The 16,652-nt window shown below is 42.5% G+C and overlaps 5 protein-coding genes across 5 annotated transcripts; 4 read left to right on the plus strand and 1 right to left on the minus strand.

The window, feature by feature from the left end:
• The first annotated feature begins 421 nt into the window (after positions 1-421).
• Positions 422-5,472, plus strand: BCR41DRAFT_417757 (hypothetical protein). Its single transcript, XM_022029536.1, has 4 exons — positions 422-2,336; positions 2,443-2,526; positions 2,674-3,070; positions 3,211-5,472. The coding sequence occupies exons 1-4, from the start codon at positions 582-584 to the stop codon at positions 5,415-5,417; spliced, it is 4,443 nt and encodes a 1,480-aa protein (XP_021886286.1). The 5' UTR covers positions 422-581; the 3' UTR covers positions 5,418-5,472.
• A 116-nt stretch (positions 5,473-5,588) lies between these two features.
• Positions 5,589-7,135, minus strand: BCR41DRAFT_391059 (hypothetical protein; the record flags this gene model as incomplete). The annotated part of the gene is made up of 2 exons (XM_022028322.1): positions 5,589-6,505; positions 6,739-7,135. 2 exons carry the CDS (start codon positions 7,133-7,135, stop codon positions 5,589-5,591), a joined length of 1,314 nt encoding a protein of 437 aa, XP_021886287.1.
• Positions 7,136-7,946: 811 nt separating this feature from the next.
• BCR41DRAFT_343782 (ribonuclease H-like domain-containing protein) lies at positions 7,947-9,534 on the plus strand. Its single transcript, XM_022022356.1, has 6 exons — positions 7,947-8,243; positions 8,364-8,490; positions 8,575-8,662; positions 8,788-9,022; positions 9,132-9,255; positions 9,344-9,534. Exons 1-6 carry the CDS (start codon positions 7,970-7,972, stop codon positions 9,525-9,527), a joined length of 1,032 nt encoding a protein of 343 aa, XP_021886288.1. The 5' UTR covers positions 7,947-7,969; the 3' UTR covers positions 9,528-9,534.
• Positions 9,535-9,581: 47 nt separating this feature from the next.
• On the plus strand, positions 9,582-13,202 carry BCR41DRAFT_343787 (MCM2/3/5 family-domain-containing protein). Its single transcript, XM_022022357.1, has 9 exons — positions 9,582-10,017; positions 10,127-10,212; positions 10,312-10,458; positions 10,546-10,657; positions 10,789-11,020; positions 11,119-11,270; positions 11,367-12,621; positions 12,736-12,834; positions 12,928-13,202. The coding sequence occupies exons 1-9, from the start codon at positions 9,603-9,605 to the stop codon at positions 13,124-13,126; spliced, it is 2,697 nt and encodes an 898-aa protein (XP_021886289.1). The 5' UTR covers positions 9,582-9,602; the 3' UTR covers positions 13,127-13,202.
• Positions 13,203-14,751: 1,549 nt separating this feature from the next.
• On the plus strand, positions 14,752-16,642 carry BCR41DRAFT_316053 (oxidoreductase). Its single transcript, XM_022021230.1, has 8 exons — positions 14,752-14,922; positions 15,039-15,096; positions 15,170-15,234; positions 15,349-15,376; positions 15,474-15,529; positions 15,703-16,006; positions 16,128-16,184; positions 16,311-16,642. The coding sequence occupies exons 1-8, from the start codon at positions 14,839-14,841 to the stop codon at positions 16,505-16,507; spliced, it is 849 nt and encodes a 282-aa protein (XP_021886290.1). The 5' UTR covers positions 14,752-14,838; the 3' UTR covers positions 16,508-16,642.
• Positions 16,643-16,652: the final 10 nt, after the last annotated feature.

Below are 16,652 nucleotides of genomic sequence, written 5' to 3' on the forward strand. Positions count from 1 at the left end.
AAAGCGTTGGTGGGACAGAGCATGGGCGCACTTTATTTTTTTTTTTCTTAATTACATTTTTTCCCCTTCCCTTCTTTTCATTCCACTACCCTCTACTTCTTCCATCCTTCTGTTCTTTCTACCTTTAAACTCCTACTTTCCTACTTCTTTTGCTTTCCTCACATTCATGTTAACAAAGGAAACTTCTTTTTTATTTTTTATTTTTATATTTATTTTTTTTTTTTTGTATGCCTGTGTTTTTTGAACTTTACATTCCACATAAACTTTCGAGACATCTTTCATCCCTTTTTCCATATTTCTTCACTCCCTCGCCCCTCTTACATTCTTTCCCAAGTTCTGATCCTTAACCATTAATTGTCTGTTCTTTCTCCGTCCTTCATCTTCAATTGATAACGTTTTTTTTTTTTTTTTTTTTTTTTTCCCTAAACAAAAAAATTATATTGCCCAACAATCCAAAAGAGCAAGATTCTACTTCTTGGTCGACCTTCGCCATACCAACTGGATTCACTCTATTTTCCATTCACTATACGATTGTATTCTTATCGAGCCTTCCTTAAATACCAACAGAAGTTACCACTAATATGCCAGAACTACTTCGCCACAAGAAATCGATCACAATGATGAAGATAACAACGACACCAACTGCAGTTACAGTAGGAACGCCTTCTTCTCCTTCCGCTTCTCTCTTAACAATAACACCAACACCAACAACACCTCCATCCAAGCCTTTACCCATTGCAACCGCTGCAGCCATCATGGTGTCAACAACAACAACAACTGGCAAAGCCGCGACAGTAGCGGCAGTGCTTGGAAGAGACGATCAATCTTCATCGTCTTCTGCATCGACTTCTCCCATCTCTTTGACAGCCTCTTCTCCAACCACAACAATATCACCAGCTTCGACACAGCCTCTATCACCCATTTTGGTCAACGGCCTCGAAACATCATTTTTTGACCAGGCTACAGAAGCTCTGTCGCCGCAAAGGCCAAGATTATCACCATCATCCTCGTCATCATCACTATCACTATCACTATCATTCTCATCCTCACCATCATCATCATTCACTAATCCTGATGAACAGTCTGCCATCCTCACTGCGGTTCTCCATAAAAAAGATTCGGGTACCTCAATGGCTTCAACCGCAACAGCGGTAGAAACAGGAGCGGAAGCAGAATCAACAGAGACAGATGTTTATCCTCCTGAAGTCTTTGAAGCAGGTACCAGCAAGGGAAACGACATCACTGGCACTGCTCATATCAACTGCAACAGCAGGAATTTGGCCAGAAAAGCCTCCGCAAGGCGGGTTCCTCAACCAGATACCGCTGGTCAATATTCCGCCACGATTGCCGCACCCACAGGTCGTGTCCTGACTCGTCCTCTTTCAACCTCCAAGCTCTCCTCCGATCCAACTGCGGCGCCTCATATCCTTCCAATTCAACGTAACAACCTTGCAGGATTTAATCTCGCCACGTTGGGGCAGCTGTCCCCCTCTGCTTCCACTGCCGCTGCAGGAGGAATGATGACGATGTCACGGTCCGAGACACTAGCATTCTTAAACGCGAACTCAAATAACTCATACTTCACTGTCCATCCAGGATCCTCATCCCGCGTGAGTAGTCAATATGGGGATTTACACGGACCAATGCAAGGAGGGACGGGGACTTCTGGAACTGCAACACAAAACTTAGATGGCATTGTGTTGCCAACGACGCAACCCGGCAGTAACAGCCGAACGACCATGTGTGGATCTGATGCAATCTCATTGTTGGACTTGGAAGACTCCCATAATGATCTGGTCATGATCGACAGTAATGGCAATAGTTCCGGAAGCGGTGTAGTCGGCCCTGCTATCGTGGGCGAGACCATTGCCTCTGCTTCAGCATTTGTTACAAGCAGTAGTGCCGGTAGTAATGGTAGTGCTAACCATCGTCATTTATCAGGTCCACAGCACCATAACGGAACGCTCTCTACATCCTCTGCAGCGCGTTTAAGCGGCATCGTAGGGTCCGGCAGCGGAAGTGGCAACGGAGGTGGATTGCATTTGAGTTCATCATCGAGTCATTTAGCTGGAGGGCCATTACCTTGCCCTCCTTCTTCTTCCAATAATCATAACAATAATAATGGGCCGCGAGCATCGCTTCCATCACTGACGTCACAAGCAAAACGAGACGCGATGCAACGTGCAGCCATGATTGCAGCAATGCAGCAGAATGGTGGAACCAAAATTCTAGCGGCTCAGCGTGTAGGAAGGCGACAGGATCGTCCAAGCAGGAACATTCGCTTTGGGGAATTCCATCGAATCTGCGAGATTGAACATGAGTTCGATCAAGGAAAGGTAAAAAAAAAAAAAAAGGAAAGAAAAGAAAAGAAAAGAAAAGACATTATATATTTTAAGTTAATGCATTAAACTTATTAATTTTTGTTGCCGCCAAAAACTTCAGCCTCTGATTGCCAATGGAAGGATATTGATACACACAGCGCGTGCTTTTCGGATTGAAGAAAACTGTGAAAAACGCGAAGAACTGGTAATACAATGCCTTCACAATTTTTTTGATGCTTTCAAGTATTGAATTACCTTTTATTGTTTATATTATTATTTTTATAGACATGTATAAAAGAAACAAGAGTTGAAGAGCTTAATATCACATCCTCTATGTCCACATTCCAAATAGTTGTATCTGTTCTCAGATGTCCTGGTAACGGGAACCAAACTACCAACGCTTCCATCAGGCAAAAGCACAAACAAAATTGACAACGATGGCCACAAGCAGGGCCTTGAGCAGCATATATCATCCACATCCTCAACAGCACAAAATCACAGTGACGTATCTAACTCTACAGAGATAGTCAACTCTGACAACAGCGTTTCTTACAACAAAAAGGATATCTCAGATGCAGTACAACAGGAGCTACTTATGAAAACATTTATAGACAAAACTGAACGAAATGCCCCAGGCTCTACAACGTCCAATAACGAAATGCGCTCGGAGAACCCATATGCTGGACATTTGAAAAATCAACATATCTCGAGATTGACTCAAGTACAAGCGGATGCGGTCGAAGATGATGGTATAGAGGATTATAGAAGATAAAAAAGAAGTCAATGTAGTAATGTATCTTGTCGTTGTTGCTAAGGTCTTGAACTTATGTACTTTTTTTTTTTTTTTTTTTTTTTTGCTCCTTCAAACATACATAACTTGTATAACAAGAACGACCACTGCTCAAGATCTCGGCTCCACAACTTTCGTTACTCCTACTATTCGAATCGACTCCAATTCGAGATAGCTTTTTGGCGCTGATCAATGAGACGATTGTAGCCCACAAACATCATCTTCTCTTCCAATCCAAGTACTTGGCAGATCTCAAAAAGTTCAAGCGACATTCCGCCTTCTCATTCGACACTTCATTCCTTAAGACCTGGGGCATTCCTGGAGGCCTCAATCTTGGATCTATCAAAATCAACAATAATTTTAATAATGGCAGCGGTAATGGCGCCGTTGGGCCGAATGGTACTTCTTTCACAGCTTCGCCTGTGACCTCTCCAGGCGGTAGCGCATTTGATCCATTCCATTATCAACAGTTCTTGAACTTGAACCGGCCGCAGTCTATGGCAGGAAGCCTCTTTAATTTCGCACTCAATGGTGGAGCCTTCTCTCCGTTTACTTCTGGCGATCATAGCAAGGAAAGCTCCTATGCGACACTAAGAGGAACAAGTGCAGCGAACGCGCTACAATATCATCACCAGCAGCAGCAACAGATCCTTCAACAGCAACTTAAGAACCGACCCCCCTCATGGATGACTGGCGCTTCAACAGGACGTCCTGGCATTGATAGGACCCTTTCTGGTTCAGCTTTTGATGCTTTATGGTTCATGAAGGGTAACAATGGTGGTTACGGAGGAGGCGACCAGAACAAGCCACGCAGATCCGCTATTGAAGTTGTCTCTGCTCCATTCTCTTCAGCACACGGAGATGGTGAAGGCAAGAGGAAGAATGCAGAGGACGACAGTGAAAGCTCAGGATCTGCAGCTTCATCGCTTTACTCATCTTCCTCAAGTACTAACCTCAGTAACCTTGTTGCTACCACTGCCACTGGCTCTGAAAGCAACGGTGGCGATAATAAGAATAGTCAAAATCAGGATAACAATAACAGTGGTAACAGTTATAACAGCAAGCAGACCTTGAGCCGTGCCTCCGGATACATCCTGCCTTCCAGCAATAATTCGACAATGATGATGACGGGAACCCTACGAAATGGATCAGACTGGGTGCGAGATGAGGATGCAGCTGTCTGTATGGTATGCTCAGTTACCAAGTTTGGAGTTTTGGTCCGCAAGCATCACTGCCGATTGTGTGGCCGAGTTATCTGCTGGAAGTGTTGTCAAATGAAAGGCGTAGCCCTGGTTGGTGATGTCTCTGCAGGAAACATGATTCCGTCTGAACTTCGTAAACCCATTCGTGTATGCCTTGATTGTATTGAGCAAGATGCACTCCAAGATCAACACCAACAAAAGCAGCAGCCGCAACCACAGCAGCCACAACAACCAGAGCAATCACAACAGCAGCATTCTCCGGTCTCGACCTCTTTCCCATTTCAAGGAGTTTTTGGTCGTTTGATGAGCTCTACAAGCACAAGCCCACAACTTGTCACTTCGATCTCTAATACATCGGCTAACAGTACAGTCGCGATGTCTCAAGCTCATTCACAGATGCCATTTTATCCACGTGGAGGCCATGGCCGAACTGGACGCTCATATCCGCATCATCATCGCGCCTCATTCTACAGAATTGACGTGGAACGTGTTGGCGAAGAGGACGAGGAAGAACAGGAGGAGCAGGAAGGAAAGGAGAGCGAAGAAGATCGAGGGCAAAGCCAAGGCGAAAGTAAAGGCAACGAGCGAGCCAATGTAGGGGATCAAGGAATAACAACAGGTGCAATCGAAGGGGCTGAAGGATCTTCCGCTGCTTTTGGTTTAGAGGCTATGGAGAGCACTGATGGATTACGACCTAATCGGAACTCTGTCATAAAATCAAATCATAGCACTCTTCGACTTAAGGATTTAGATCCTGCTGACATTAATGAGGATGAAGTCAACAACCAGATTTTGACACTAGAGTCTGAAGTTCAAGATCTCCTGATTCAAAACGCACCACTGATGTTTGGTGCTGCAACCAGTAGTCAGAATGCTCGAGGTGGAAGGAGCAGTGGGGCCGCAGCATCAGCAAGCAAGACACGCGTCATACGCGGTATACCAAAGGAGCTGCTCCAGGGAGCGGCAGAAACAGCAGTGGCTTTAGAGGATAGCAAGGTCGACGTGATAGTAGACGAGGATGGATGTGTAGAAGAGGAAGAAAAGACAATAGAGGAGTTACTGGCGGAACAGGACGAGCAACTCAAGCATTTTCTAACGCGATAGGAGATAAAAATTTATTACCGATTTATTAATTGTTATTCATTGATCTAATACATGCACATTAAAGTAATATAATTCATCCTTGTAGATGTTCATAAATACATATTGATACACTTTATTGCCCTAATCCTCTACTCAGCATTTCTATAACGATATATTCACTTCTGCTGATGTCTACTGTGTCCGTGAGTTTCCATTATTAACGTTGTTACTATCCGATTGATTGTTCGCACCATCACTGTTGTCTTTGGATGATGCATTGGGTTTTTTGGTATGTGTCAGTACTGCACGCCGTTTCTTATCTTCAAGGACCTGTGCCTGCCGGCGCTCTAATTCTGCAGCCTCTGCGATTGTCCTTTTGAGTAAATCCTTAAGCTGTATAGTCACGTTCCGAACCAGCAAGAATGCATCACCTCGCAAAAGACTTGTTTTGAATCTCTCTAGTCCACGCTTTTGTGTTCCATTAGTCCATGATTCAAGATAAAGATTTCCGACTCGATATGTAGGCGAAAAGGTTCGGTGTAAGAACGCAGTAGTTTGGGACCAGATCTGACTAAATTCCTGGCTAGTTGAAAATAAAAGTGCAGAGGTTGATATTCCTGCACCAACGTATGCTGTATTCTGAGGTTTTAGATTGTTTTTCGAATCAGACCCTCCAGAAGATGATGAAGTTGATGAAGACGATGAATTAGAGGAAGAAGAAGAGGAAGCTGATGATGATGACTCCTCGGATTCGCCCTTCGTCCTAGTTGATACGGTTATAGAGGACAATGAAATATTGGAGCGCATAAACGACGTAGGCATAGTAGGTTTTGATTTAGAGGTCGGTGCACGCAAATGAGAAGGGATTGATGAGCAAAGATTTTCACGACTGATGCTATTGCTATTGTTGTGGGTATCCATGTTTGTACTTGTCTCATTGCCTAAATTAGATGAGTCTCTATGAGCCGAGTGGTTTCGAGAATGATATCTGTGGGCAGAAGCATGTGACGAAGACGAGTCAGAGTTTGCTGATTGTGGAGGTTGGCTGGTCTCTTCTATCCCCTGTTTGAAACATCGAATGATTGGGACTGAAGGACATTGTGCGCCAGCTAATATTTTATCCATATCCAATCGAAAAAACACGAGGGAATGAGAAAAAAGGACAATAAAGGGTTAGTAGCTTCATAGGATTAATGCATCATGGGGTAGAATAGCAACTGAAGGAATAAAAATGTTTTTAAACGAAATTGTGTATCATTCAAGATAGAGTCAACAGGTATCGACTTCAAGTCATAGCTCCATTTTTAATTTTTTAATTTTTAATTATATTTTAAACACGTACCTTGTCTATAAGTGATGGGATCTGAACTGTCCAAAGAAAGGCTTAGAAGCATTGGTTCTTGGACAAAGCGACTACTCATACCAAGTCGAGTAGAAATGCAGCTGGAAGGAGCTATTGCAGCTGTCTGAAGAAGCCGATGTAGCCGGTCGAAAGTATGGTTGCGTGTTGCGATAAGAGTTGATTGATATCGGTCATTGAAATGATGTAAGTAGCGTTGATTGGCTTCAGACATTAGAGAATTAAGCTTGGTCTTGGCTCCAGGCTCTGAAGTTGAAATGGCGAGTTGACAGGCATAGTTAATCCAGTCATTTGATCCGAAAGACCTGGAATTGTCTTGACTTGACTGAGCATGAGAATGAATGCTAGCATTAGTACTATTCGTCCTGTTAGTGCCCATCGTGAGTAAAAAGTTAAAATTGAAAGACAAGAAAGGAAGTAATGGAAATTTGGAAAGCAAAAAAGAAATGAAGGATGGGAAATGGGAACTAAGAGTAAAAAGAGTGACAGCCCTGAGAAAAAAGAAAAGCTCTCATTTGATTGGATAAAAAAGGAAAAATGGAGAGAGGTCATAAGACAGCTCCACTTGCACTTCGCGTATCCCAAGCTGGAAATACATTGTTGCATTTCACATGGCGACTAAACGATAAGACAGAGTAGTTGGTACATTGGAGAAGGCCAGCTTCGGTCCAATCATACTCTACACCCGCACGCCAAAACAGCACTTCGAAGTAGGCGAAACACATAGTGTCAATTCTAAATACCTTGAGGAAATTAGGCTACCTATTTCTGAGCCGCTCCAGCTTCTTCTGAACTTCTGATAATGCTTGGAAGCGAATAAAACTGACTGTGGAGTTGATACTACTTTACCGAGACAGGACACGCCCGTGCTATTTCTGCAAAGTCCATGGCATCGCTACGGGTTACAGAAGATGGCTTCTTTAATGGGAAAACTGAGAATAGTACAGGGGGCACCTGGCAAAAAAAAAATTAGTGTTGCAAAGCTGCTGTTGTTGTCGAAACAACCTTGTCAGGATCAATGCCTACTACCGAGGCGACCGCGCGATTCCTAGATAATACAGCTCAAGGAGAAGTCAATAAAAAAGAAGCCATATTGAGTGATAAAAAAAAAAAAAAAAAAAAAGCGTAGCGAAGCAGTCCTCATGAAAGTGTAATTACATAAACCAATGTTTGCAGTACATTGCACATTTAGAGAAAACAAGCACAGTAACTCATGGATCCAGAGGAGGAATTATTCCCGTTTGAAACAGAGGAAGAAGAATTAGTCGTCTCTGAAAGTGCCATCCGACCACCCTCAGGAACAGACAAGGCTTTGCTAAAATCATATACCTATACGACTCCATTGCCTACATTACTTGAACCGGATCAGGAATGCATCCTTGGCGTAGACGAGGCTGGGAGAGGACCCGTTTTGGGACCCATGGTGTATGGTATCTGCTACTGTCCACTGTCCAAAGCAGATGAGTTAGCAGGCCTTGGCTTTGCAGGTATGGGCTACTACCCCACCTCTTCCACGGCTGCAGATCGCTTAATCCCATAGTCTTGAACAAGCTCGCCTTTTAACTATTCAATATATCACCTACTTGCACCCTCCAAATATACCCTAGATTCTAAAACTCTCAAAGAGCACGAGAGAGACAATTTGCTAGAAGTTATTACATCACGGCCAGATTTGATCGGATGGAGCGTTCGGATCCTTTCACCCATGGATATCTCAAATAGTATGCTCCGAAAGTAAGAATCCTTTTATTTAAGCACAAAAAGTTCTCTAGATCATCTTCTGGATCGGATGATCACTAAGCACCACTACATTACTAGGGAGAAATACAATTTGAACGCACTAGCTCATGATACGACAATCCAGCTCATCCGTGAAACTCTAGCCTCTGGAGTGAATGTGAAAGAAGTACGAGCCGGCAATTTCTTCGAATTGACTAATCATCACAATATTTATTGCTTGCAAATACCATCAGAGGTATGGAGCAGCTAACGTCACTCTGAACATCATCATCAAAATGACTTTTGAATTAGGTCTACGTCGACACAGTGGGACCACCAGAAACATATCAGAAAAAACTGGAGGGACTGTTTCCATCTATATCCAAGATTGTTGTTGCTAAGAAAGCTGATTCCAAATTCCCTATTGTCTCTGCTGCCAGTATTTGTGCCAAAGTCACACGCGATGATGTTCTAAAACATTGGATCTTTGCAGAAACAGGAATGGATGATACAATATCTCGTCAATTCGGATCTGGATATCCATCTGGTAAACATCCTTACCACAACAACAAAAAAGAAAGATGAAATTAGGGAAATACATCTGTCTGCTAGTTTTTGATGTGACATCGTGATGTATTGATATGGCTCCTTCATAGATCCCAAGACTGTTTCGTGGCTCAAAGCAAACATGGATCCAATATTTGGGTATCCAAACATTGTGCGCTTCAGCTGGCAGACCTGCAAAACGTTGTTGGAGACATCAGGAAAGACTGTTCGCTGGTAAGTATTTATATTTATGCGCAAATGCTTAATATTGGAGTGCACCAACAATAGCTGATCTTATTTTTGATATCACGTTGGTGAGTAGGCCTGATGATGATGAGAGTCGTTCGCAGCCCAGGATTACCGCGCTATTTGGCCAGGCTGGGGGGGACACAGTAGAGTTGACAAAGCAGAAGCGAAAGTACTCTACGTTTGCTTCAAAAACAAATCCTCGACCCCGTCCACAGCTCATGCAAGACATGGCCTTGAAGAACGTGATTGATTTTTAAACAGCCAAATAAAGTTAATAGGCATCTAATAGCCACCTTTTTTTATTATTCATTCTTGTTCATGGAGTGCCACTAATGCCACCAGAACAGTCGAATCCACGAGGGGCATATGCTCGCCAAGGAGGAGGAGGAAGAGGAGGGTGGGGCTACTTCCGGGGACGTGGTCGGGGGAAGCGACATGGTGGTGATGGTAGTTGGTTCAATGAGAATGGTAGCGGCAGGAATAATTTGTACCCTGGCCGTTCACAGAATCCCGATGCAAACGAACAAAACGGAAATAAACGCTGGCAGAGGCCCAGAACTTCAGCTCCTAAAAACCAGAATCAGGATCAGGATGAAGATGGTATTGTCCCTGATGTCAACACTATAATGGTGCAGGCGAATGAAATACCTGCAGCGGCGTTGCAGATACAACGTACGGCGCCACCAATGTCAAAACATGTTGTTAGTTGCCCATGGAAGGACTGGGACGTATATTTTCCACAGGAAGGTAAATTAAACCGAACCGTGGAAGCCTATCGTTCTATTCTTTTTTTCCCTTAGCGGGCATGGAGCATTAGCTGTCATAACATGTTGACCCTTTGTAATCTTTGTTGTAGTCTACCATTCCCAACATGAATTTCTTCCATGGATTGCTGAGTTCAAGAGATATATTCAAGACTATCATCTTTATAGACTCAATAAGGTGCATATACTTGCTTTTATTTATAAGAAAGGCTAAAACTTCGGTAGATAATGCTTCAACAGCTCACATGGCTTTTATGGAGCACGTTGCATATTTTAGGAGCATCAATGTGCTATCGCACAACGAAGGGTCTTGGTTGTGAACCTCAAGAATTTGGTTCAAGCATGTAAAATTGAGGATCTGATGAAGCTTATAGTTGAACGGCCTACAGATATTATTGGCTGTATTACCTTGGCTGCCATTCAGGTAAAGCACACTAAATAAAGGTTACGGCATCGCGGTTCATATTATCAGGACGACTAGCATTAACTTCGCAACACTACACATAAACAGGCTATTTTTGGTGAAGAAGCAACGAAGACGACCCAACAAAAGCGATTTACAGTGCGGTTCGCCTGTTTCGACAAGATTACACGTGGCAAGGATCTGAAAGCGGACCTTATTGGTATGATATGAATCAAAGGAAGGGCATGCTGATTAGTATTCATCGTAGAGTATATGGATATGGTTGAGAGGCACGACGTGATACTGACTTCTGTCACCGTGTCACATATTTTGTGTTGCTACTTTTCTCAGGGAAAATGGTTTGTGTACGGGGGACCGTTGTTCGAACTTCTGGGGTGAAGCCTCTTGCTATAAAAATGGCGTTTACTTGCAATACCTGCCAAGCAGTTCAGACAGTGGAATTTAAAGACGCAAGATATGAAGAACCAACAAGATGCCTCCAAGTTGGTTGCAGGAGCGGGAAATTTACGCCGCAGCGTGGAATTGACTATGAGACAGAGACTGTCGACTGGCAAGTCATTCGGTGAGAAAACTGATACTGTATGAGGCATGTGTTTGAAGAGCTTTGGATTTTAGCGACAAACCCCCCCTATTAATTATGCCTGCATTCATTGCTATTAGATTACAAGAGAAACTCCCAGATGACAGATTGGACTCTGGCAGGGTCCCAAGGTCGATTGAATGTGAAGTTATAAACGATCTTGTGGACCGTGTCATTCCAGGAGATGTCGTAGAGATCACTGGGATTGTCAAGGTTGCTCAAACCGAAAAAGGTTCGAATTTTAGCTTGTTCTGCAATAATGAAGACTGAAATCGACATAGTAGATCTATGGCATGGCTGACAAATAGAGTTTTCGTTTGGTGCATAGCATATCATTCCCGAACAAGAACTGGAAACACTATGTATTTGCTTTATATTGACGTCAACTACCTACAAAAGTCCAGTATGACCACTGTGGATGAGGAAGAAAACGATCAAGATTATGACCCGAAAGGATCTTCCAAAGACAGTAAGGACAGCATCCAGATCAATACTAGGGATCTCTACGCAATCGAAGACATTACTCGGGAGCCTCAGCTATTTAAGCTTATCGTCAATTCATTCTGTCCTCTAATTTTTGGTCATGAAATGGTCAAGGCCGGAATCCTATTTGCGCTCTTTGGTGGTAGAAGACGTGGCAACAGTGCGATAGACCGAACTGTCACTCGTGCAGATCCCCATGTTTTGGTCGTTGGAGATCCCGGTCTAGGAAAGTCTCAAATGCTATCTGCAGCTGTGAAGGTAGCTCCTCGTGGTGTTTACGTCTGCGGGAGTAGTGGAGTATCTACTGGCGGATTAACTGTAACACTAGTCAGAGGTTCGGGGTCTGATTTTGCGCTTGAGGCAGGAGCTTTGGTTCTAGGTGATCAAGGATGTTGCTGCATTGATGAGTTTGACAAGATGACAACAGATCATAATGCCTTGTTAGAGGCAATGGAACAACAGTCGATCAGCATTGCCAAGGCAGGAGTCCTTTGTACATTGCCTGCTAGAACCAGTGTAATTGCTGCTGCAAACCCAAAGGGTGGTCATTATAACACTGCCAAGTCAGTGGCAGAGAACCTGAAGATGAATGGTGCACTATTGTCTCGTTTCGACCTGATTTTTATCCTGATGGACAAACCTGATAGCGAAATGGATAAATATCTCTCTAGGCATGTGATGGCTTTACATGCAGGACATGCAGCAGACAAGCGAGCTCTTAGGCCTACCTCCTCTCAAGATAGTGAAATGGATCGGTCGCACCCCTCGGAATCGAGCGACACTAAAGCAAGAATGAGTGACCCTTTATCGGAACGTCTAAAGATGACAAAGGAAGATGATTTGCAGCTCATTGCTCAACCGCTCTTGAGAAAATACATTGCTTATGCTCGTCAATATGTGCATCCAAGGCTCTCGCCGGAGGCGGCTGCAATCCTACAGGACTACTATCTTGCTCTTCGTGAGCGACATCGATCACCAGATGGCACACCAGTGACGACGCGGCAATTAGAATCTCTAATCCGAATGGCTGAGGCAAAAGCAAGGATAGAGTTACGCGAGCTTGTAACAAAGAGAGACGCAATGGATGTTGTGGAGATCATGTAAGTGATTTTAGAGCCGCCAGGGCGTTGTTGTTACTTATTATTTCTCTACGAGTTCTTCACTCATGTACTTCTGAAATATATGTTTATAATCTCGTTTTCTGCATTATTCAGGACGTTCAGCTTGCGTGATGCATTCGGGTCAGGGCAGGGTCTTGGCCCCAGTCAAGGTCAAGGATCATCTGGTCGCGGAAAAGGAGCTGCTATAAAAAGGTAATGCTTTTTTTTTTTCTTTTTTTTCCTCACCATCAATAAAAATCTGACGTTTTTTTTTTCTTTTTCCGACATTATCGTGAAAAATGATAGATATGTCGCTCAGTTGCAGAAGATCGCAAATGAAACATCAAGCAGCATGTTTTCTTACGAGCAATTGTATCGTACATTCCAGGACATGCAGTTTTCGGACATTACTGGCGGGTTTCAGGGGTTTATCGAAACTCTTAACAACCAAAACTTTCTGCTCAAAAAAGGATCGCGAACATATCAGCTTACCATGGTCATGTAAATACACCTAGACATCCAGAGCAATAAAAAATAAAAACACTAGGGCCTATCAATCTTGAAAGAGGAAATATCGTCTGCTTCGTTTACTCAGTACAGTAATGCATTTCATCACATGGGTTTACTCAGTACAGTAATGCATTTCATCGCATGTGTGAAGAAAGTATATAAATAAATAGCCTCAATGTACAGTCACCTAGAAATAAAGTTTGGACAAAATGGATTTTCTTGATTTTTTTTTGAACAACCTGGACAAACAGCTCATATGCAACATACATAAAGACTTCATCAATACACATGAAATTTTACATGCTCACTAAAGAGGTCAATACTGTTATTTATTGGGGTTTTGAAGACGGCATTGTTAGAGTAGCAAAAGTGCCATGTAGGTTCAATAGTGAGTGTTCCTACCATCGACCCCATTCACTTCTTCCAGCCTTTCGGGCATGGTAGCGACAAGGCTGGCCAGCCTCTCTTGCGGTAAATTATTCCACTCTTCGATAAGAGCCCGTGTGAGAGTGGGAAGATCTCTTGGCCCTTTAGCGCGCCTATCGAGTGCATCCGCAAGAAGTGACCATACATGTTCAATAGAGTTCAAATCTGGGGAGCATGAAGGCCAGTCTGGAATCCTCGGGATGCTGTTTTTTTCGCGCCATTCTTTTGCAATCTTACAAGTATGAACTGGAGCATTATCCTCCATAAGTATGCCATCCCCTACCTCAGCCATAAATCTGGCTAGCTCGCCTTGATATACATCTTCCACGAAACACCGTCCATCTTTACGACCTCTTTCAAATACAACCAACCGAGACTTTCTGGTTGCTGTGAACGCCCCCCAGACCATCAGAGTTGTTCTACCACTTTTGAAAGTGGGTGGGAGGCAATCATGATCGTACTTTTCCTCTACTTTACGCCAAACTCTTATTTGACGAAAATGCTCACCAACTTCAAATGATGATTCGTCAGTCCAAACTACCCGATTCCAGTCTTCCATGGACCAACTCATATATTTTTTGACAAACTGCAGCCTCCTTTTTATATGTCCTTCTTTTAAGAATGGTTTTTTTACTGCAATCCGGCTGAAAATACCCAGTGAATGCAATGCCTTCGCAACTGTCCTCTCGCAAACTTTGTTCGGCAATTGGTTAGTGATATCATTAAGAGTACACCTTCTATTCTGCTTAGTATGGCGAACGATGCTCCTGAGGTCCCGTTCACTTAGTACTTTGGGCCGTCCTGGGATCGGAGTGCAAGCAGTGGTGCCTCTTTCTTGGTACACCCTGATAATATTAATAACAGAGGTTCGGGGTACACCGCGTTGCAATGCGATTTCCGCAGCCTTCATGCCCGCGAGGTGCATTCCAACGATGATACCTTTATTCTCAATGTCTAAGTGTCTCGCCATGGTGGTTTACTCAAGCTGTTTGTATGTGAAAAACAGGAAGGAAAGAGATTGAAGGAAACGCTTCCCTACGTAACTATTTCAATATTTTATTTTTTTGTCCAATCTTTGTTTCAGGTGACTGTACATGTACAGTATACAAATCATCATTGGCCAAATGAGCGATTGTTGGGTGAGAAGTATTAAACAAAATTTATCCGATCAGTGCTCACAGAACATCAAACGAACCGAGCATGCACTCAATAAGAACAGGGATGTGATGCTTTTCTTTCTCTCTCTTTCTCTCTATCTTAAAAACCAACGAAAATCTCGCCATGACTCAGCCAAAGAAAGTTGTTCTCGTCACCGGTTGCACCACTGGAGGCATCGGTTATGAAGTTGCCAAGTCATTCGAAAGAGTAAATGATTCTGTTACATTTCACATTGAGTTCAACATGTATTATTGAAGATTCTAATAGTCAAAAAAAAAAATTCTTCCTTCTTTTTTACTTTACACTTGTAAATATACAACTAGAACGGATGCAGGGTTTATGCTGGGGCTAGACGCGTGGAAGCCATTACAAACATTGAAGGTATTAAGAAATAGCTTAATGGTATTAATTTCTGCTCAGGGGCTGCAACTAATGTATATTTTTTCGGCAACAGGACTTGATATTGAGAAAATCTATATTGATGTTGTGAATGAGCAATCCATCAAAGAGGCTGTAGAGGTAATATACAATAACTATTCGAAATAGTCTTGTAGAGCTACTATTACTTTTGACTCTTTATTGTTCTTTTACTAAAGTGTTTTATGTTGACCCAATTCCGATATTCTAATATAGCACATCATCACTAAGGAAGGCCGAATTGGTATGTGTTAAGGCAGAATAAAATGACAAAGTAAACTCTCAATATGTTAAAATTAAGCATTCAACCATATTCATATAACCATGTTTGTGTGCACTAGACATTTTATTCAACAATGCAGGAATAGGCCTTGCCTGCCCTATCATTGACATGTCTGTAAGCTTACTTGGGGTCATAGAGCAGTAAAAACCTACTGAGAAAATACTCAGCATATTCAACTTGTTAGAAAGAAAGGAATAAGTAATGGATTTGTAATACTGACTCCCTCTTTTTTTTTTTTTTTTTTTTTTTTTGCTGGTGTTACTGTTATTATCGTTATTTATCTGTAGGTCGAGCAAACTCGCCAATTGATTGATACCAATATCACTTCGGTAATCTTGACGTCTAAAGCAGTAGCGCCTCACATGATTCGTCAAGGATCTGGTTTGATTGCGAATGTTGGTTCTGCCACTGCATATTTATCTACACCTTGGGGTGGCCTTTATTCTGCTAGTAAAGCAGCTGTTCATTCTCTATCGGATGCCATGCGCCTGGAATTGGCACCATTTGGTGTTCATGTCTGTACTATAGTTCCAGGTGCTATCAAGTCCAATATTGGTGACAATAACTTGAAGAAATTTAGCCTTCCTGCAGGTTAGTACCTTTTACTAGGAATATCTGGATATACTTTGCAGTTCAAAAAAAAAAAAAAAAAAAAAAAAAAAAAAAAAAAAACTAGTATATTCCTTTATTAAACGCGTGTATAAAACGACAGGTTCATTTTACCAATCCGTGTTCAAGTATGTCATGGCTAGAGCGAACATGTCTCAAGGTAATTGCCAGAATATAGGGAATATTGCAAATATGAAGTGAATGTCATAGACCAAAAGGCACTTTTTTTTTTTTTTTTTTTTTCCAAAAGTTAACCAAGGTACCCAAACTTCTTTTGTTTACGTAGCTCCGAATTCGACTCCAACTGCAAATTTCGCCTCCTATGTCGTGAGCAAGTGCCTCAAATCATCACCTCCACGCTACATCGATTATGGCTCACTCTCCAATTTGATTAGAATTATTCGATACATGCCCCGGTCTATTTCCGAATTCATATTTGCAAAAGAAATTTGGTCTGCAGGTTCTAAAGCAAAACGTGAATGAGGGCAAAGTCTTGAAAGATGGCAAGACCATCTAGTCCATCAGTCAATCCCATCCATCTTTAAAAAAAAAGTGTGATAACTATTAACAATAAACTATAACGACTAAAACAGCTGTTTGGTGTAGCTGGTTTATCACGATAATTTGT

The sequence above is a fragment of the Lobosporangium transversale genome (genome assembly GCF_002105155.1).
Source record: "Lobosporangium transversale strain NRRL 3116 chromosome Unknown BCR41scaffold_1, whole genome shotgun sequence".
NCBI classification, from domain to species: domain Eukaryota; kingdom Fungi; phylum Mortierellomycota; class Mortierellomycetes; order Mortierellales; family Mortierellaceae; genus Lobosporangium; species Lobosporangium transversale.